At 28.0% G+C, this 23,125-nt stretch overlaps 2 protein-coding genes across 2 annotated transcripts; one reads left to right on the plus strand and one right to left on the minus strand.

Moving 5' to 3' along the window:
• Positions 1 to 6,498: 6,498 nt before the first annotated feature.
• On the plus strand, positions 6,499 to 12,649 carry LOC127255249 (HIPL1 protein-like). Its single transcript, XM_051280717.1, has 7 exons — positions 6,499 to 6,974; positions 7,063 to 7,223; positions 8,126 to 8,923; positions 9,006 to 9,222; positions 10,303 to 10,481; positions 10,621 to 10,862; positions 12,074 to 12,649. The coding sequence occupies exons 1-7, from the start codon at positions 6,875 to 6,877 to the stop codon at positions 12,477 to 12,479; spliced, it is 2,103 nt and encodes a 700-aa protein (XP_051136674.1). The 5' UTR covers positions 6,499 to 6,874; the 3' UTR covers positions 12,480 to 12,649.
• A 1,330-nt stretch (positions 12,650 to 13,979) lies between these two features.
• LOC127255108 (protein NRT1/ PTR FAMILY 2.11-like) lies at positions 13,980 to 21,370 on the minus strand. The gene is made up of 4 exons (XM_051280489.1): positions 21,101 to 21,370; positions 20,798 to 21,015; positions 20,121 to 20,677; positions 13,980 to 15,030 (listed from the first exon to the last, which is right to left on the minus strand). Exons 1-4 carry the CDS (start codon positions 21,222 to 21,224, stop codon positions 14,190 to 14,192), a joined length of 1,740 nt encoding a protein of 579 aa, XP_051136446.1. The 5' UTR covers positions 21,225 to 21,370; the 3' UTR covers positions 13,980 to 14,189.
• Between the last annotated feature and the right edge of the window lie 1,755 nt (positions 21,371 to 23,125).

Below are 23,125 nucleotides of genomic sequence, written 5' to 3' on the forward strand. Positions count from 1 at the left end.
GCTGATCTAATCCCACAATCTCATCTGCACAATCATCTATTGGGTGTATACATACACACACTTGTATGTATAAAGTAGACATGCGTATCATACATAAGTGTGTATGTATACACCTAATAAGTGATGTTGCAGATGGGGCTAAGAACCTTTAAATGTTGCTGATCTGAGCCAACTTTGGAATCAGAATAGCAGTCTTGCCTCCACTTCAGCCTAATCTGCATCATTATATATCGTATAAGTATAAAGTATGCACGTACATATGCATACATATATATATATGTATGTATCCATCCAATGAGTGATGATGAAGATGAACCTGGAAGCCTTTTGATGTTGAGTGTATAAATATACACTTGTATATACATACACACATCTTTATATATACATCTAATGAGTGATGATGTAGATAGGATTAAAAGTCTTTTGATTTTGCTAATCTAATCCGACTTTGGGATCATATCAGCAACTCCACCCTTTACCCAAACTTATTTGCATAATCACCAATTAGGTATATATAAACACACATGTGTATGTATCAAATCGTTTTATATATACATATGTGTATGTATAAATTCAGTAAGTGATGATGTAGATGAAACTGTCAATCCTTTGAAATTGTTAATCTGCTTTATATATTTATGACATCATGTGTATAAATTTTCATGTAATTTTTTACTATTCTTACTCTTTCTCTATATTATTATGCATATTACTATTCACCGTTATTATATAAATTGGAAGGTTTACAATTAGAGAAGAATTTCGCAGATTGTGGTGCTATGGTTATGTGTTGCTTGGGTGATTAAAATTTATCAATATTACTATAATTGTAAATTTAAAACTTATATTTTCATGCATTTTACATATATTATCAATTAAGTTCTCTATCATTATGATATAAACCAATTATTCAAAATATTTTGCTGCAAAAATTAAGTTTAAATTTAGGGTGTGTTTGTTGGGGGTTTGGATTTTGAGTTGAGATTTGAATAGTAAAAAATTTGAATTTGAATAGTTGTATGATGTGATATAAATAGGTGTTGATGTAATATTTTGAATGTAAAATTAATTTTTAGTATAATATAAAAAATAAAAAATAGATATTTGATTTGATGTTTTTGGAAGAAAAAAATGGGATGAGTGAATTTAAAATCTAATCCCCAAACAAACACACCACTACAAGAAAAAATCATTTTTGTAACAAAATTTTTTTATCTCTAAATCTACTTTTTTCGTTACTAATGACATTAGAGACAAAATTAGGAATGAAATTATGTTAGCTACGTGAACTTTAGGGACGAAATTCCGTTACAAATAGATTACTTTTTTGTAGTGCACCCTTATTATATTCCCAATAATAACCAAAGACACCCAAATAAATATTCGTTAAAATGTCCATTTTTTTTATTTCGGCATGTTCCACATAATTTGTTATTATTTTTTTTTTGAAAATATAGTTATACATTTTAAATTTCATAATTCATAAATATATTTTAATCTTAATTAAATTATTTAATTATTTTAATTTTAAAATATAATTATTTTTATTATAAAATATTTATTTTTACTAATATATTTTACCTAATTTTTCATATCTACAATAATTGATACATATTATCCAATTTTAAATGGTATTTGGAGAAAAAATAAAAGTAATATTATTCATCACAAAATATGACGTAAAAACAGCATTCAAAAGAAATTAAATTAACTATCTTCAAATCACCACCAAACAAATTTAATTTTATTGTTGAAATTTTAATAATATTTAAAACAACAGCTAACAACAATATACTATCTATGGGAAACCCGTGCGATCCACGGTCTTTTTATATTTTATTTTTTTATTTATTAATTTTTTAAGAATTTTCTTTTTATTTTTTCATTAAATTTATTCTATTTAATTTGTGTAGAAGAAAAATTATTTAGCTATTAATCTTTATTTACTATCATTATTACTATAAAAATATATCATATTTTCTTTAAATATATATCAAACAAATATAAATCATAAATAAAATAAAAAAATTAGGCGAATATAAAGAATTATTATATAATTTAGATAAAATTTTATAAATAAATTCGAAATTAATCTCATTCAAAACTAAACTCAAATCATAATTCATAATTAAAGGAAAAACAATCTAAAAAATAAAATAAAAATAAATTTAAGAAATAAAAAAAAAAAAAAATTGTTATGAGATTCAAAATATACCTTTATATTTAAAAATTTATTCATATTTGAAATAATTATTTTTTTTAGTTGTAATAATTTAAAATTTAATCAAATAAATTTGTACAAGTTACTCAAGATTCATATATGTTTATTTGAATATATAAATATATAACATAGTATATACTTATTTTTAAAACTAAAATAAATAATTTAACTGAAAATAAAAGAAATAAATATTCTATACTTTATACAATATCATAAAATTTATAGCAAATTTTTTATTTTTATAAATTTGTTTAGTTATAGTTTTATTAATTATGAATATTGTAATAAAAATATGTATAAAATTCATTTAAACCCCATAGTTATATTATAATAAATATACATTCAAATAAATTTAAATTATATATAAAATAGGAAAAAAATAATTAGGGAAATATATAAATTTTATTCATATCGTTGATATATTTCGATAAGTTAGTTGAATAATTAGATTTTATTTGATATATAAAGTTTGTGATATATAAAAATAAGGTTTGAATATGACTTTATTATAGATATTTATAGTATTGAGTTGTGTTAATTATGAATGTAATTGTTATTAATTACATGTTTAAATAAGAATTAAAAATTATTAAATCAATTTTTAAAATGATAAAGAATTTCAAAAAAATAAAAAATTATTAATTACGAACATAATTATTATTAGTTACATATTTATATTAGAAGTAATAAAATATTAAATTAATATATAGATAATAATATTTACATTATTGTATTTAATTTTTGTAAATTTTCTTTACTAATTAAATTTCTATATATACTTTTAATTATTTTTTTTTTTCAATTTTTAAATATAATTCGTACTTTTAACGAAAAATAAAAAGAAAAATAAAAAATAAAAAATATGCACATCTTATATAAAGTGGAATATTAAAATATAAAATTATTAAGTAAATATTACTTCCTCCGTCCACCGTCTATCTATCTGTTTGCTTTTTGCACGTAGATTTTAGTATATTAGTATTATATTGATATGTGATACAATTAATATACATAAAAGACTATTATACCCCTCCCTTAATATTTATGGTATTAAGTGATATTATTTGATGACATTTGTGTAACATTATATAAAGGGTGAAGTAATTTTATATTTTAGTGGAAGATACATTTATTAAAAAAAAAATAGACATTTGCGATGGACATACTAAAATAACAAAAATGAATAGATTGACAGTGGACGGAGAGAGCATAAAAGTAACGCGAACAATCAAATATTAACAAATACACAAAAATATAAGATACAAAACATATTATAAACATTCAATTAATAAAATATATTTTTCATACAATAGAAAATAATAATAATAATAATAATAATAATAATAATAATAATATCATCATTCGAAATACATTTGTCTTTCGAATAGACATGTTACTCGTGGGAAATACAATTTTTTATAAGATTTATATAAATTATATTTCAAAATAATCAAAAATAATTATCGAATATTCGATAATTTACATTTGGTCAATAATAAAACTTCAACCTATGATTTATATTTGTTAAATATATTTTAAATTAGTAGATTTGACCAAATATAAAAAAATATCATTTATTATAAGATATACTAAAATGAAAATGGTATTATTTGTTACGTGGCAGATAGAGTACTATTTTTATTTTTGTGTACGGCCCATTTTTCATCTATTATTCTTTTTTACTCTCTCCGTCCTTTTTAAAATGAGTTGTTTGGGAATTTGTAATAAATTAATAAATAATAGTATTTTATTAGTTAGTAGAAATGTATAAGAGATTTTGATATGTTTGTCATTTTTTGTATAAAGTAATTGTATATGTAATGATATATTTGTAATTTAAGTAAAAGTTAAAGATATTTATTAGTGTACGATTATTTTTTCTTAAAAAAAAGAAGATATTTTGAGATGAAATAGACGAAAATTATAGAAAGAATACTTTGAATTGAGATAGAGGAAAAATATTTTTTTGGTACGAAGCTTATTTTATATTTTAATTATTTTATTTGGGCATTGAAATTGAGAAATAATGATATCTTAATATTAAAATTAGTATATAAAAGATAAAGTAATAATATTATGATAAATTTATTAAAATGATTGATAAAAAACTAATTGAATAAATTTAAAAAATAACAATTTAGTTATTATTCTTTTCATCACATCTATCGTGTTCACATTGCCGTTTCTGTTCGTCTCGTATCTCACGTGTCTTTTCTTTTTTGAAAAAAATTGATTATATATTTTAATTTTATTTTCTTGTGTTTACCGTAACCCGGAGACGCTATGTGAAACGAAGGGAGTATTTTTTAAAATAAAGATAATAAAATTATAGAAGGATAATATTATTTACTATAAATGAATTGTATATAAATTTACCGGACAATCAAAACAGAAACGGTGATATAATTTTGGCGGAAAAATGGAATATTATGTTATACTCCCTCCGTCAACTTTAAAGGTTCACATTTGCTTTTTACTTGTTGATATTTGAATATTAATTATTATATCAAAACATAGTACAAATATAGTAAAAATAACAAAAATACTTCTATAAGTGTCTTATAATACAAATATAATGATATTTTTAACGTTAAGTATAATGACGTAGAAGGTAAATATAAACTTTCAAAATGGACGTAGAGAATATTATTATTTATTTGATATTCTTTTGTGCATCAAACTTTAAATTAAAGTAATTATATAATTTGATATATAAAATTAAAGTGATATTTTAAATAAAAAAAATGTATATATTTTGATATTTTTTTAGAAAAAATTATACTATTATATTTTAATATTGTATCTGTGCCGAATATAATGTTACAATAAGTGTAGATATGGGAATTTATTAGATATGAGCCGAAAATAAATCAAAAAGTGTGATACTCCCCCGTCCTTTAACAAATTAGCTATTTTTCTATTTTGGTCCATCTCGTAACAAAAGTATTTCTTTCATTTTTTTTAGTAACTGTACTATCCATATTCATCTAACATTACAAATACTCTTCATATTTATAATATATTACACAAATGACATTATCTTTATATTCTACTATTAATATTTCTAAAACTTTATGCAAAAAGTAAACGAATAGATAAACATGAAATGATGGGAGTATTATATACGAGATGAAAGAAATATTAACTTTTTATACTTTTGTATGTATATATTATTTTGTCTATCATATATTTTTTTTTATCGAAATTGTTATCATACTTTAATTTGATGTATCGATGTAAATAAAAATAAATTTTTTATATTTATGATATATAATAAAGTTACACTTAGTATTTTTCTTTTCTTTTTTTTTTCTGATATTTTGTATTTGAATGTTGGAACAAGTTAGCTTTCAAATCAATAAGTGGAGTATATATTATTTTTAATGAACAATAAAAATAAATTGTTGAAAATAAAACAAATAAATGTAATTTAAACACTTTGTTATTTATTTATATCATTTAATTAGGAATTTAGAAAAATAAAAATAAAAACATTATTATCAAATTAATTTTTTTTATTTAAATATAAATTTTTTAAAAAATTAAAATTTATATGCATCAAATGTAAATAAATTATAATTATATGCTATTGACTTATAAATATAAATAATATCTTTTTTTATTATTATAATTTAATTGCAAAGAATAATATATACACATTTTATCTAAGTTTTGAATATTATTTTTAACAGTAATTAATTTATAAGTTACTATTGTTTTTTATTATCTTCCTAATATATTTGTCTATTTAAGATTATATATATATAAAAGGAAACAGAATTTTGTATATGTGGAAATACTATTTTATATATATAAGAATTTTATTATTATTATTATTAAATAAAAGTTAATTGTATAAAATATTTTAATTTATTCAAATAATTTTTATATTAAAAAATAATATATTTAATAATAATAATTAATTTAAGAATTTAATAATCTTGTATCTCGGGCACTTCACTAGCAATAATAATACTTTCTCCATTGTACATAATTTGTTATGTTTTAAATTTTATAATTTTATAATTTTAATTAAATTATTTATTTATTTTAATTTTAATTTATAATTATTTTTACTAAAATATTTTTTAATTATATTTTACTTATATCCTAACACACCCAAATTACAGGAAGGAGCAGCCAAAAGAAAAAGAAAAAAGATGTTATCGCAAAACACGTGGAAACACACCCCATACCTGAAATTGATTTTGTCAGATGTACAAAACTCAGAGATGTTCTGGTCGTGCACAGTCAAAGCGTGCCGCCATTGATACTGATGTTTCATATAAACAAGCGCCTAAATTGCAGTCAACATTCGACCCCACTGCATCATATTTACACGCTTCTCCGGAGCTTCCAGGCTGGTTTTGTTCTCGCTCCTCACAACTACCCAATATTTAATTTTGTGAATTGATGATGCCAAGTCAACAATGGGGACTGCCTGTACCTGTACCAAGTTGCTGGCGTGATTTATGCGTTCACAACGGAGATCCTCAGAAGAAATACTTACGTTTACGAATAATCAGTTTTGATTTGATCAAAACGGGGGACTTTTTTGTGTTTTCTCGTCAATCTTAGGTTTTTGTCAATGTAGTTGAAAAGTGGGGGGTTTTGTACTGTTTAACCTTTCTCTTCGATTTCGATGAATTCGGGATGGCGGGAGGTGGTGATTGCGTTGGTTTCATTTTGTTGTTGATGCTGCTGCTGCAATTTGTTGATCGCTTTTGTGCTCTGCCGCTGTGCTCTGATTCAAGTAAGTATGTATATAAGGTGTTTGATTAAAGTCCTGTGAGAAGAAGAACTATGGGTTGAGCTGTGTTTTTTGTGTTGTCTTGTTGTAGGAGCACCTTTTACTCCGAGGTCTCGTCTGCAGTTCTGTCCCTACAATGGCGGCATCAGGTGCTGCAACTACGCTGCAGATTCACGTTTGAAAAAGCAGTTTGAAGCAATGAATATTTCGAACTCCGACTGTGGGTCTCTTCTGAAATCAATCCTTTGCGCCGTAAGAACAAATCTTTTTCAGTGTTTTGTTACTCTTGTAAGTTTCTGAAATAATGTTAGTTTTAGAGTTTGATTCTACTCCGGGTGTGTTTGTTTGGGGGTTTGGATTTTGAATTGGGATTTGAATAGTAAAAATTTTGAATTTGAATAGTTGTATGATGCGATATAAATAGGTGTTGATGTGATGTTTTGAATGTAAAATTGATTTTTAGTATAATATAGAAAATGAAAAATAGATGTTTGATTTGATTTTTTTGGAGGAAAAAATGAGATGAATAGCGAAAATTAAATCCAATTCCCCAAACAAACACACCCTTAGTTTACTGTGATAGCTATGCCTTTTTGTTGTTTTTAATGGGAAAAATTAAGTCCTTTTTCATTTCCGATGAATAAGTAATTGCCTTTGCAGACTTTTGGATCGAGCAATTAGTCTTTTTGTTCTTTGGATGTCTCTTGAATTCTGCAGTTGGTATCATGCCGGAGATTATTGAATGTAGGTCTTATTCGTGTTGGTGTTAGTTCTTCTGCATTTTGTTTGTTGCTGCTTTTGTTGGGAGCATTGTACCCTTGATGTTACCAAACAATGTTATTATTGTTGCTTTAAGAATTTTCTGCCATATTTTAAGCTATTAATTATGTTTGATTTGAGCAATGCGACGAACTTTGTTGTGATTTTTTGGATAATAGTTACAATAAGATTATCAAGAGCTTGTAGATAAGATCCTTCAATATGGAACTGAATGGAAATGTATATTCTAGTTCTGGAATCTCTACTAATGAATTTATCTAGATCTTTTCAAGTAAATTAAAAGTATGACATGGTGCCTAGCATTCTCGCAACGAAGAGGATAAAACTTAAGTTGAGTATTTTTATTTTATTTTATTTTTTGATCTGATTTCCAGAGGTGTGATCCATTTTCGGCTGAGCTTTTTAGAGTTGATTCTGGTCGTCGGCAAGTTCCTGTCTTGTGTAACTCTACAATTGCGCCAAATTCAACACAATCTAACCAAGCTGCAGATAACTTCTGCCTCAAAGTATGGACTTCCTGCAAAGATGTGTCTATTTTGAATTCGCCTTTCGCTGCATCACTAAGAGGTGGAGCTGGAGCACCGATAGACTCAAATTCGACGAAGCTGTCCGATCTCTGGGAATCACAAACAAATTTCTGTGATGCTTTTGGTGGTGGATCTGATGATGGATCAGTATGCTTCAATGGTGCACCTGTGACCCTGAATGATACTAGAACTTCAACCCCTCCGAGTGGTATGTGCCTTGAGAAAATAAGTAACGGATCCTTCCTGAACATGGTTGCTCATCCTGATGGTTCAAACCGTGCCTTCTTCTCGAGCCAGCAAGGCAGTATTTTCTTGGCAACGATTCCTAAGGAGGGGTCAGGGGGGCTTTTGGAAATTGATGAGGCTAAACCTTTTCTAGACCTAACCAATGAAGTTCATTTTGATACCGAATTTGGGCTGTTGGGAATTGCATTTCATCCAAAATTCACTGAAAATGGTCGATTTTTTGCTTCCTTCAACTGTGATAAGGCTAAGTGGCCCCCCTGTGCCGGCAGATGTGCTTGTAACCCTGACGTGAACTGTGACCCTGCAAAACTACCTCCAGACAATGGTGCGCAGCCTTGTCAATATAACAGTGTTATAGCAGAGTTTTCTACTAATGGTACAGGATCCCAGCCGGCCTTGGTATATGTTATATTTCATAACTTTCGAAATTCTCAACATCTTTAGCCATTTAGAAATAATACTTGATCTTTGTTTTTACCAGGCAACAAGTGGTAACCCTTCAGAGGTAAGAAGGATATTCACCATGGGGCTTCCATTTACAGCACACCATGGGGGTCAGATTCTTTTTGGACCACGAGATGGCTATTTATACTTTATGATGGGAGATGGTGGGGGTCAAGGTGATCCTTACAATTTTGCACAAAACAAGAAATCCTTACTCGGAAAGATCATGAGGTTTGACATTGATAGCGTACCAAGTGAGTTTACTTAATGATTTTTGCAAATCTGAGTATCCACGAAGTGCTCCATTCCACATAATAAGCATTATTTATTTAATCGACAATCCTACCCGTGATACATTTGTGGTTAGTTACTTTATTGCTAATGTCTTATTCTTGTGTTTCAAAAATACATTAAAAGCAGGTGTGCATGTGTACATGTTATATAGCATTGTGATGTATATATATTAAGTATTGATTTCATTAAAACTGTAAATCGCATACAATCTCTCAACCTTGTGAAGTGATGAAAAATAAAACAAACAGGATTGCCCCTCTTACGCCACTGACTTTCATAAACTCAAAAAATCTACAATCTAAAAGAGGTTGAGGAATTCCATTCATGGGTTCGGTAAGTCAGGAAATGGGGTCGGTTTAATTTGTTATTACCTTATAAGTTTTTATGTAGTTCAGATACGAGATGGACTATAAATGAGATAACTATGTATAATGAGATTTTTAATAACTAATATAGGAAAGTAGTTCTATACTATGTATATTTTATAGGTAAGAAATTTGTAATAATTAATAGTGTATATAGTGTCGGGTTTCTTATTCTTGCCATTAGATGTGTGTATAATACATGCTATCTCAAACATTGTGAAAAAATATCATGAGTCTATTAAGCTCTAGTTTGGTGTAATTGGTTGAATTATCATCAGAAACTTTGGTTGGATGGTAACGGATCAATGTATTTTACTTGTTTATAACTTAGCATAGTTTACCCATCTAAAAAATTTGCATTCCCTTTTTATATATATATATTTTTTCTTGTGGAACCACACTAGAATATTCATTATCTTTTCTGAAGGTATCCTGTTTTATTTTCCTTGTTTTATGGTTGTTTGTGGCTTAGTATTGCTTATCTATTTCTTGATGTTGATTTTATTAGCACAATGAAATTTCGAAAATAAAAATAGCAAATAAACTTTCATTAGTCTTTATACTCTAAAGAATTCCTTGCCACAAGTGCATTAGAATTTGATTATTCCTCGTGTTCCGATTTGATAGATTCTTGTTCATTCCCCTGATTCTAGCACATTTGGGACACTCATTCAGGTGCAGCTGAAATCAATCAGCTTGGTCTGTGGGGAAACTATTCTATACCCAAAGACAACCCATATACACTAGATAAAGCTTTGCTTAAAGAGATATGGGCTCTTGGACTACGAAATCCTTGGCGCTGCAGTTTTGATTCTGCAAGGCCGTCGTATTTCATGTGTGCAGATGTAGGACAGGTACAGTATATTATATAGACGACTTTCGTATGCTATGACTGAGCTTATTCTGAACCTAAGCCTGCTTAAGTAGGCTTCAATATCCATTTAATTTTCTCGACTCTAATATTAGATATTAGTTGCCGTGATTATTGAACAGAATCAATATGAAGAGGTGGATTTGATCAGCAAGGGTGGAAATTACGGATGGCGTGTTTATGAGGGTTATGAACCCTATACTCCTCCTGAGTCCCCGGGTGGAAATACTACACTCAACTTGATAAGGCCAATTTTTCCTGTCATGGGATATAATCACTCTGACGTGAAGTCTAATGAAGCTTCAGCATCGATCACTGGTGGCTACTTTTATCGATCTATGACGGATCCTTGTATGCATGGAAGGTAACAAATTCACTGTCCATAATTTTTATTGCTATTTAGTAGCTGATAATATGTTCATACACGATCAAAGTCTAATTTTTTCAGCAAGAAGTTTAAAATTCATAGGTCCTTTCGATCCCACCATTTTCAAACTTTGTCTAGTTTGTATTGGTCCTTCCTTAATCCACCATAGAAAATATACACTAGTCAAGAATTTACCAGAAAATACCGTTGCCTCGGGTAATATTTCCGACACAAAACATGTGTATTCTGTGTTCATTTTGATTTCTTCTCTTCTATTTTATTTTTTCGCTGAAAGGTAATTGCTTGTCTATATATTTAGTTAAGCTATAAATTTTATTAGATATTTTACCACTGTGTTTGCAAATATAGTGTATAAACTCCTTATATTTGTACACAAAATCCTGATAAAATAGGAATTCCATACATATTGTTCACTAAATAAAATATATATATATATATATGATGTTTTGTGCATTTATGTTAAAATATGAGTACCAATGTTCACTTTTTGTTTTTCGATGCAAGTATTTTTTATGTTAGAGATACGAAGAAGTATACTCCTTCCGTCCGCTTTTAAGGGTTACATTTACTTTTTTGCGTCATTGTACTTAACATTAAAAATATCAATATATTTGTATAATTTTTTTTTTTGTATAAATGTTCTTCTATTAGTATTATAAGACACTAATAGAAGTATTTTTGTCATTTTTCTTGATTTGTACTACGTTTTGATATAATAATTAATATTCAAAGATGAATACGCAAAAAGTAAATGTGGTCTTTAGAGCCGAACGAATATAGTATAAAAAATACTCCTATTTAGAAAAATTATATAACTTTGCTTGATTATTATGTGTTATAGTAGTGGTAATAAATTTATGAGCGATAAAATTGGTAAGAAATAGATTGTGCATAAGTTTGGTGAATATTTAATAATATTTTGTATTAAATTGTTGACTTTGAATATATAGAGTACATATATTTTTAATATTGGAGCGTGCTGAAAATCTTTGTTGGGTGAACGCAATAAAAACCTGAAAATTGTGCAACTTTAACATTTGAACATGAGCTCGCCTACTTATTTTTCTCGGTCGAATGCACAATACTTTGGCTCAATCAAGAGGTTTTACTGATACAGCTTATAGTAGTTTGCATTCACTAAGGTTCACACATTTGTCACTAAAAAATGGAGTATTCGATATTCGCAGCTATTTGTTCGCGGATCTTTATGCAGGCGCTATATGGGCAGGCGTCGAAAATCCCAGGGGCAGTGGGAAATTCAACGCGAGCAAGATTCCATTCAGTTGTGCATCAGACTCGCCCTTAAGCTGTGGGGTTGCCCGCGGCAGCCAAATGGCCGACTTGAGTTTCATATTTTCATTCGGAGAAGACAACGAGAAGAATGTTTACATCCTAACCTATAATGGAGTGTACAGAATTGTAAGTCCGAGTCGTTGCAACTACACATGTACAAAGGAAGATGCATCATCCTTGGGTAGACGGCCCCCCCCGGATTCGGCCCCTCCTTCGAAGGCGAGCGTGTTGATGTCGCGATCAGGTCCGGTTACCGCTTTACTTATGATGATTTCAGTTTTGTGTAGTTTATTGCAATGAGTTGAATGGTAGATGATGTTGAAATATGTCTTGTTTCTTGTTTATTGGGGGAAATATTGTGTGTGTTTTAGTTTCCATTCAAGATCAAAGATGAGTTCTTTTTGCCATTGGCACATGTATAAATGACAATGTACCATTTTTCATGTCATTAATGCTCAAAATTTTAGCGATATTTGTGTCAATTTGATCGGAACTGGATTTTTAAAAAAAATAAATAAAAATAGAACTTTTTTCTTTTTATAGTAAAACATATACTTCCTCCGTCCCTGTATAATAGTCATATTTACCATTTTGGTTCGTATTAAAACAATAGTCTCATATTCATAAATAACCATATCACTATAAAACTACCTTTACTTTTTCATTATTATTACATAATTGTCACTATTTTGTACACTGATACACTCATATATACACTGATACACTCGTAAGGACAAGAGTTTTTTTTCGGTATTTTTTACCCAAACACAATCCAGACTATAGTTTTGGGACGGAGGGAGTATATTTTTTTTGTTTACCGAAGGAAGGAACATAAATATTTGTCTTTATAACAACAAAAAGGAAAGTATGTATAAATTCGGATGACGGGTATTATTTGTTAAAGTAGAATAATAAAATTGGGTGGATAAAGTTGTTTATAGGACATAATTTTTGACGAGGAATAGAATATCGTTTAGTATAACGTCTCTGCATAAATGGGCATAACATGAAGTATTAATTAACTTTATAAAGTTTATATAAAATAATCACAATACAAGATATGAACCGAATAATTTACATAATACATACTACTATTAACTTGAACACAAAAGATATGTAGTTACGAACGAGTGTGCTCTTTTAAATTTTTTCAAAAATATTAATATATCACATATATTCATTAATTTTATATTTTTTTACACAATTTTCTCCACATCACATAGAAAAATACTCATTCAAATTGTTGTACAAAACAAATGCACCCGTATTGATTATTATGTGTTGATTAAAAATGTTCAAATGATTTTATTTGTTCAAGGTATCTTTATTTTAAGGTATCAATTGATCTTTATTTGTAAATTTCCGGATTTGTTTGGTTGTACTTTCAATTTGAAATTACAATTGTACAATTTTCAATAAGAATATAATATTTTTTATATAAAATATTACATTAAAATCACAGTTAAACAAAATATAAAATTAATATTTTATTTCAAATCAATTTTAAACAGGGTGGGCTTTGGTAAATACATTCTTTAAGCATGTTTGTATAATTATATAATGTCATCGGCGCAATGCTAATTTTATAATACTAGTTAGATAACTATAAATATATTAATTCTTTTGCTTGTTAAAATTATGGTTATTTCCTTAAACAAAACGAGTATAATTTTGATAGGTCAGATAGAATATAATAAATCTGCTGCGTAATGAAGCGTAAGTGTGATTACAATAACCAAAAAAAAAAAAAAAAAATTATTACAAAAATATATGTACTTGCCCATGTTAGTAATCAAATGCATTGAAATGAATATTTTTTCTCACAATATATTACATCAAATATTATTTAAATCAAAAATTTAATCTTCTACACTCAATCCAGACAGAAAATAAATAAAAAAAAAAAAAAAAAAAGAAAACGAAACACTCCTTCTTGAACTCGAATTCAAATAGTGGTAAGAGTGATGTGTGCGAAGCAATTAATTAATTAATTATTAATTAATTAATCAATTAAGCAGAATGAGGGTCCAATTTATCCTCCTTCGCCACGTCATCACTTCCTTTGTATCTATACCAATTCGAACACACCAAAAAGTACCCAAAATTGGCGGCGCACATCGCCGCCACAAGGTAATAGAAATAATCCAGCCTCCCTTTATTCAGATCCTCCGGCAGCCACCCGCCGCCGCCGCCGCCGCCCGGCCCCTCCGTCCACCGGTGCACCACGGATATCAAAAGACTGTACACATAATTCGACACGGCGCTGCCGCAGAAATAAAACGCTCCGGCGACGCTCCGCATGTTCTCCGGGAACTGCTTGTAATAAAACTCGAGCTGCCCTATGGCGTAAAACGCCTCCGCCAGGCCGCCGAGGGCCAGCTGCGGGACCAGCCACATCGCCGACATGGCGCCGCCGGACGCGCGGCGGCGCTGCTCGACGGCGGCGGCGACGAGGGACTCGACGATGGGGATGAAGAGGCCGATTCCCATTCGTTGGAGGACGGTGATTCCGGCGCCGCCGAGGCGGCGGCGGGAGAAGGGGAGGAGGAGGCGGTCGTAGATTGGGACGAAGATGGAGACGGTGAGCATGGCGAAGACGACGAAGGAGGCGGCGGGGATGTGGAAGGAGGTGGCGGCGAGGCGGCGGTCGGACTGGAGGGCCTGGAAGACGAGGTACTGCTGCTGGACGCCGATGTGGTAGACGACGGCGGTGAGGGAGATCGGGATCACGCGGAGAACGCACTTGGCTTCTTCTACTTGCTGGACGCTGCAGAGCCGCCATGGCTCGCCGGAGGACCCGTCGGAGTTGATGGAGTCTTCGCCGGTGATGATCGCCGCTTTGTCCAGGAAACTGCGGACCAATTACAGCATTTTTATTTATTTACCTAAATTTTATATTTAAATATTAGTTATAATCTCCCAACATTATTTCTTTCTAATTACCTAATAATAAATAATACTATAAAATACTTTTTACAAAAAGTAAAAAAAAAATAATAATAAAATTTAAATATTCATTCAAAAGTTAAAAAGTCAAATTCAACTTAAAATTATGTAATTTATATTTTTGACACAATTTTTTACACTATACATAAATAAAAAAATCAACTTATCTAAGAAATTGTGTGTGAACAAAATCAATTTTTTAAATATAAAATAAATAAGTATTTTTGTAAATATTAAAAATATTTTGATACTTACACATAAATTATTTTTACTAATAAAAAATTAATATTTTTTAATGGGAAAAATTATATATATTAAGGTTAGACAAAAACAATAAGAAAGTAGAATAATGTGATATGAAATTAATTTGAACGTGGAATGTAACCTAAAATAATATAATATAAAATAAAATATTAATTTAAATTTTAATTTAAATAATATTACTATATTGTTTTATGAAAGCAATCCGTACTCCCTACCTGTCTAGAAAAATGCGCTCACAGTATTATTCTTTAGTATGAGATTTAATTAGGCGCGAGCATTCGGATTTCACAAAATTCGAACTAATCCGAAAATTTTAATTTTTGAAAAAATTAATCTAAATTGAACTGAAATAATCGAAAATTGAAATTCGAACTAAACCAAAAAATTTGAAATTCGAAATATTTTTAATTATTTTTTTAATTTGTAAATTTCTTTTATATTTTATTGTTATTTTATAATATCAAATATATATAATATAAAAGTAAACATATTAAAATATAATTAATAATTTTGAATCTTTTATATTAAAATTTAATATTTTTTAATAAAATATTAAATATATATAATAAAAAATATATTAAAATGTTATATTTCGGATTTCGGATCGATTCGGATTTTAAGTATACCGACCCAATCTGAAAATCCAAAATTTGTCAAAAATTCAATCCGAACCAATTCGAAAATCCAAACTAAATTTTAAATTGTGGTTTGATTTGAATCGAATTTTCGAATTTTAAATATTTCGCTTACCCTAGTTTTAATAAAAATATATACTCTTAGTTATTTCTTTCGGTAAATAAAAATATAAAAGGTGGTATGGTTTTTTTTACTTTAAAAAAATAGTTTTAAAAGACAAGAAAAACTAAATATATTTTAACAGACAAATAGAATATACTTTTATTTAAAACGATACAAGTAAAATAGTATATATATATATATAATATTTGAAATAGAAAAACAAAACAAATCTAAAAACATTAATTTTTATTTAAATGCATGTTATTAATGTTGTGCATGAAAAATTATATTAATAATATAAAAAATAATATTTTATGAGATGGATAAATTATATATTATATATATTGTGTTAATATGTGTATATTATATTTTTGTAATAATATTAATGAAAAATCATTAAAAAAAAAAAAACTAAGTAAGCAAGTCCAAAAGATATAATATTTGTGTAAAAATAAGTTTTAAATATAATATTGAAAATATAGAATAGATATTGAATTTAATATATTTTAAAGAACATTTTTTTTGTAATAAATAATAATATTAAATTTAAAACAATAATATGTAAACAATGTATAATATGCTTGTTAGAAAAGTTAGTATAATAATCATCCTGTTTGAAAATAAAAAAGAACATAATTATTGAGCACCTATACCTAATCCCGCGTCAATAATTCTCTAAAAAATAAATAAATAAATAAATTAGTTATGGTTGGTTGGTGGACGTGCATCCATATTAACTCAATTAAGAGGAAAAATTGCAATTTCTGGGTCGATTTTGACATATATATATATATATATATATTATTTAATATAGATATATATAATTTTTAATAAAAATATTGATTTTCTCGAAAATATAATCAAAATTAGAATAAAAAGGTCAAGCTAATACAAACCCAACATTCAATTATCATTCTTATAATATTTGGGACCTTTGGTAAAGTTAATAAAATTGCAGAGAAAATAAATTGAATAGAGAATGTGAATTAACAGAAAATTCCTATAAAAAATGTAAAAAAAAATAAAAATACAGTTGAATGGATCAAATAAGAATAAATGATTATTTCAACAAAAGAGACTTTTAATGAGTGTGAATTCATGAAAAAAATATTTTTAGTAATTTTTTTTAAAAAATTATAAATTATATAGGATATTTTGTAAGATTATATGTTAGTACTTTTTTTTTTTTTTTCAAGAATCGTAAAAATTAAAATTTCGAATTATAAATTTAATGTGAATTTGTAAAATTGAGATAATATAAATTTTAAAAATTAAATAATATAAAAAAGATATAACAAAATAAAAAATAATATTGACGTTCATTTCTCTCTATTTCTCTGTGTATGGAAGAGAAATAATATCAGATAAATAATAATAATTTATTTCTCAACTTTTATTTCTTTTACTCAAACAAACAAGAGAAATAATGGCATACGACAATTTTCCCTTTGAAATGACAATTTTTTTTCAAGATATGTGACCAATATATATCTACTCAAATACATATGACAAAAGTAATAATCAATCATAATATTCTTTTAATATTTTAAATTAAAATCAATACTATTGGTAATGCACAATTTTAATAAAAATATATTATTATTTTTTACAAAACATCATATCAAAATATTATTTAAATAAAAATTTAAATAAATGTTGCATTTCACATTCATTTCAAACTACAATCCAAGTAAATATTTTCTCCTCAGCAACAAGATAAAAAAGAAATTTTCACTCACTTAATATAGTACTTCCTCGGCCCCGCAATAAAGGTGACGTTTGCTTTTTGTACGTAGATTTTTGAATATTAGTATTATATTGGATTGTAGTTAAAAAGACAAAAATACCCCTATTAATATAATATAATATAAAAGTAATGACATTTGTGTAATATATAGTAAGTTGAAAAGGTATTTATTATGTGAATTAGGTAATACAATTACTAAATTAAGAAATAGTAATCTTATTTTGGGACAAACGAAAATAAGAAATGTGTAACGTTTCGATGAGACGGACCAAGTATTATATATTATTGATTTATTATTATTATTAGTATAATAATACTCCACTGACCATGTGGTGGAAAATTATGGCATAAATAGTATTAAATATTTTCTTAAGGATAGATATCTCGAAGTGCAAATAGTTTAATTTAATAATTATAAAGACAATGCAGACAAAACTAATAATTATAAAGACAATGCAGACAAGACTAAGCTTTCGTTGGCAGTCCAAATATCAAATTATTAAATTAACTATTACAGCTATTTAAATTATATATATATATATATATAGTTTGACCTTGTAGTATTACATTTTGTAATATGTGCATGGATTATAACTTGCAAAAGATTGTATTTCTTCAGTCCGGAAAAATTATAAATTTTTTACTGAAAACATAGATTAAAAAGTAATAATATTATAATACTATTAAAAATCAATTAGGATTTTTGTTATAAAATGACAAATTTGTCCTTAATCTTGTGTATAGAAAATAAAAGAGTAAATAAAGTAAAGATAAAAGAGTAAATTTTGTGTATAAAAATTAAAAGAGGACAATAATTGTTGGACATTCCAAATATGAAAGTAGGACGTTAGTTTGTGGACCAAGGGAGTATTAAAATAAGAATATTAGAAAAAATTTATTAATAAATTAATAAAAAAAATAGTATGAAAAGTAGGAAAAATCAGTTGAGGAATTGATATTATTTGTTAAAGTAAAAATATAAAATTTTAGAAATAAAATATTTAATTATAAACATAACGTACATAAGTTTAACTAATAAAAAAATACTAACATAATTTTGACTGACAAGAGATAATTAATTTTATGAGTTCGTAAATAATACTTCATTTGCCCCAAAATTATGGTTTGGGTTGTGTTTGGCATGAGATTTAAGAAATATTGATATTATATTGGTAGTGGGTAAAAAGTACGGGTAAAAAACTCTTTTGCCCTTACGAGTGTATTAGTGTAAAAAGTAGTGGCAATTGTATAATAAAAATGAAAAAGTAAAAAGTAATTTTATAGTAATAAGATTATTGATGAAAAATCAGACTATTGTTTTAAGACGGATAAAAATGATAAATAAGATTATTGTATTGAAATGGAATAAGGATTTAATTATAAGAATATTTACTCGTCTGTTAAAATCAAATAGCAGTTCTTAAAAAATAGTAGCAATATTCTTCCCATCCACTAACACTTCCAATGGAAATAGAAGAATACAAAGATTTTTTTACACTAAAATCTATTTGTTTTTTAATGGTATTTTTTAAAAAATATATTTGTGTAAAATATAAATATATTATTTATTTAAATAAAAATTACAATTACTTTAAAAAATAAAATGATTAAAAATATGGATAATAAAATGACAAAATAAATATATTAAAAGTAAACATAAAAATAATATTTTAATATAAAAACTAATACTTAGAAAATACGACTATGATAATAATGAGAAATTCATATAGATGAGAGTCAAACTGCGATTTGACTGTATGGTGGCAAAATAGTGGACGAGTAATTTTACTGTTCTACTTTAATATAAATAAATTGTATATAAATTTAATTGATAAAATTGCTCATAACTCTCTTTAATTTCGAAATTCAGCGTAAATCTTTAATTTATTTTAAAAATTTCATGATGTTCCTTTATATTTTAAAAAATATTGTCTGAAATTCATCTATGATTTCGAAATTCAGTGTAAATCTCCCATTTATTTTAAAAATTGCATGAGCTACAGTACTTGAAATAACATGAAACCCTAAACCCCCTCTCGATGCAAAATATATATAGATAGAAAAAAAAATTTATCACTAAAAAAATTTTTAATAATGGTGGGGTTTCATGGCATACATTTGAAAGAATAAAAGAGTATGCAATTTTATAATGCAAAGAGATTTTAATCTGAATTTTCAAACAAGTGACGAGCAATTTAAAAAGAAAATTAGCATAATTTTGGGGATTGAGATAAAATAATAAATACCTGAACTGATGAGTGTAGGGCAGCTTAGAGTTAATTGACTTCGGCGGAATGTAACTGAAGAGGCTGATCGACGGCTGCTCCGGCAGCTTCAGGCGGCGCTTTTTAACGGCGACCACCGCCACCTGAACCAGGCTGGTCATGGGGCTCCCCTCCGGCATCACCTTCACGTACATCCCGCTCGCCACGAAGTAGAGGAAGCACGACAGCAACATGAAAATCGTCGGCAATGCCAGTCCGATCGACCAGCTAACATTCGACTGCACGTAAACCACCACCGTCAACGACACGATCTGCGCAAAAGTCACCGTGAAATAATACCAATTGAAGAAGCTATCGATTCCTCTCTTCCCTGATTCCGTCTTCGGATTGAACTGGTCCGCGCCGAACGCTAAATTGCACGGCCGGATTCCGCCGGCGCCGACGATCAGCAGCAGGAATCCGAACAGGAGAAAAGCCATCTGTCCGGCGTCGGCGCCGACGCATCGGCCGTCGCCGCCGCGGCAGCTCGGGGGGTGGAGGTTTTCGAAAACCGCCGTGAGATTCACCGCCAGTAAACCCTAGGGGAATTTTGTGAAAAAACGCTTTTGGTGAAAAGCGCTGAAAATTGGAAAACACGTTTTTGCAACTGCAAATTTTTGAAAAATTGAGAAGAGCGGTTTTGGGGTAAAGTTACGTACGAGCAATGAGGCGATGGAGGCGACGCCTAGGGTTTTGTAGCGGCCGAAGTATGTGTCGGAGAGATAGGCGCCGACGAGGGTGGCGATGTTGGTGGTGCCGTTGAAAACGTTGAGGAGAGTGGTGGCGGAGATTCGCTTCATGTTGAAGACGGTGGTGAGGTAGACTTGGAGGTTGGACAGAGTGCCGATGGCGCCGAGCTTCTCGAAGGTCTCGTTTCCTGAGGATGGATTTAGAGATTTGGAATTGGAAACATTTGATCTGATAAAAGTGATGGATAGACGATTGATTGATTAATTAATTACCGATGATGAAAGGCATGACTCTGATTCCTCTGTAGTTGATGATTTGTTCTTCTTCTGCTGCTGCAGCAGTGTCATTTTGGTTCTCCTTTTCCGCCATGGTTTTGGAAGTGAGAGATTCTGCCATTGCTGTGACTGACTGTGTGGTCTGAAGGAGGCTTACTTACTTATTGTGTGGAATCGAAGGTGGGTAGTTGGGGTTGTGGAAGAAGAGGGAGGATCCATTGGACGAAGAAAATTTTAGTATTTTATTTATTTATTTGTTTATTTTTAACTCACACTCATGCATCCAAGTAGGAGCCAACCCCACATCTATGTTAAAAAAATAAATGTCTAGTAAGGATGGCGACGCCGTGAGAGTGAATTTGTGACAGTGAGGTTATGGATTCAAATTTCGATGCTTTCAGGTTCACCTGCTATACATAATATAATGAAGTTTCAATACAATAGTTTTGTTTACTATTTTTATTCGTCCCAAAACAGTAGTAGTCTTGTTTTCATAAATAACTATATCACTGTAAAACTATCCATATTTTTCTATTTTTATTACACAATTGCCACTACTTTTTACACTAATACACTCACAAGGGCAAAAAAGTCTTTTATCCATATTTTTTACCGACTACCAATATTATATCAATATTCCTTCAATCTCGTATCCAACCCAATTAAGACTATATTTATGAGATTGAGGGAGTATTATTTTGTATTTTAGTATGAATCTATAAAATACATAAATGGTGTGTTTTTTTATTAAATATTACTTAATTTTTACCATTTATTAATTTTTTTTTCCAAAATCATCAAATCAAACACTTATTTTTTACTACTTCCGTCTGTCTCTAAGGGTCTAAATTACTTTTTGCGTGTTGATATTTGAATATTAATTATTATATAAAAATGTAATATAAATTAAGGAAAAATGACAAAAATACTTTTATTAGTGTCTTATAATACTATTATAATGACATTTATGCAAAAAATTATACAAATTTAAAAATATATTTAATGTTAAGTACAACGACACAAAATGTAAATGAGACCTTTAGAGCCAGACGGATTGAGTATTTTTATATTACACTAAAAATTAATTTCATATTCAAAAAATTACATCAATATCTATTTATATAGCTGTCATACAACTATTCAAATTCAAAATTTGTGAAATTTTTGTTTGATTTTACTATTTTAATTTTTTATTTAAAAAATATCAAATAAAATATTTCCTATATTACATTAAAACCTAATTTTATTCAAAATATTATATCAATATATACATACATATAGTGTGTATATATCATTTTGTGCGCGGGGAGTGGAAGGGAAGGGACCGGTGATCCTATCTCATATTTATATTATATTTCAATTCAAAATTATACTCCATCCGTCCCACATAATTTGTCCATATTTTTTATTTTCATCCGTTCCACGTAACTTGTTCTTTCTATTTTTGGAAATATAATTATGCACTTTAATCGGATTTTAAATTTTAAATTTTCTTAATTTTAATTAAACTATTTACTTATTTTAATCTTAATCTATAATTATTTTTACTAAATAATAATTATTTTTACTAATACACTTCTTAATTACTTATTAATTATACTTTACCTAAATTCCCGTGTCCATAGTAATACACCCATATTACATGGGACGGAGGGAGTACTTTTTAAAACTAAAACCACAAACCAAAATCTCACGTATAAATACCCCTATAATGTTTTATTTATAGCATAAAATTCTCATTGTCAAAAGTGATGTTTAGTTATAAATACGTATCTAACTATTAATTTTTTGGTTTATAGTTTTTTTTTTCCTTTCTTGTTGGAAAAATTAGGCAAATATTTGCCTAAAAATACTATTAAATAAATTATTGATCAATAAATTATTTATTTATTTTATTTAAATAAGACTACTTAATATATTTTATTTTTTATTTGTATAATATTTGCATAATTAAATACGTATTTATCACCAAACATTAACTTTGAACAAAACAAATATTTTATACATACTTTAATTTAATAT

This window comes from Andrographis paniculata, unplaced genomic scaffold, assembly GCF_009805555.1.
Source record: "Andrographis paniculata isolate CXL003 unplaced genomic scaffold, ASM980555v1 Contig53END, whole genome shotgun sequence".
Classification (NCBI taxonomy): Eukaryota; Viridiplantae; Streptophyta; class Magnoliopsida; order Lamiales; family Acanthaceae; genus Andrographis; species Andrographis paniculata.

Coding starts and splice junctions, on each gene's coding strand:
- LOC127255249 (XM_051280717.1), top strand. CDS start 6,875: ATGGCGGGAGGTGGTGATTGCGTTGGTTTCATTTTGTTGTTGATGCTG. Junction 6,975..7,062: donor GCCGCTGTGCTCTGATTCAA/GTAAGTATGTAT, acceptor GTCTTGTTGTAG/GAGCACCTTTTACTCCGAGG. Junction 10,863..12,073: donor GATCCTTGTATGCATGGAAG/GTAACAAATTCA, acceptor CGATATTCGCAG/CTATTTGTTCGCGGATCTTT.
- LOC127255108 (XM_051280489.1), bottom strand. CDS start 21,224: ATGGCAGAATCTCTCACTTCCAAAACCATGGCGGAAAAGGAGAACCAA. Junction 21,016..21,100: donor AGTCATGCCTTTCATCATCG/GTAATTAATTAA, acceptor ATCCATCCTCAG/GAAACGAGACCTTCGAGAAG. Junction 20,678..20,797: donor CCTCCATCGCCTCATTGCTC/GTACGTAACTTT, acceptor AAATTCCCCTAG/GGTTTACTGGCGGTGAATCT.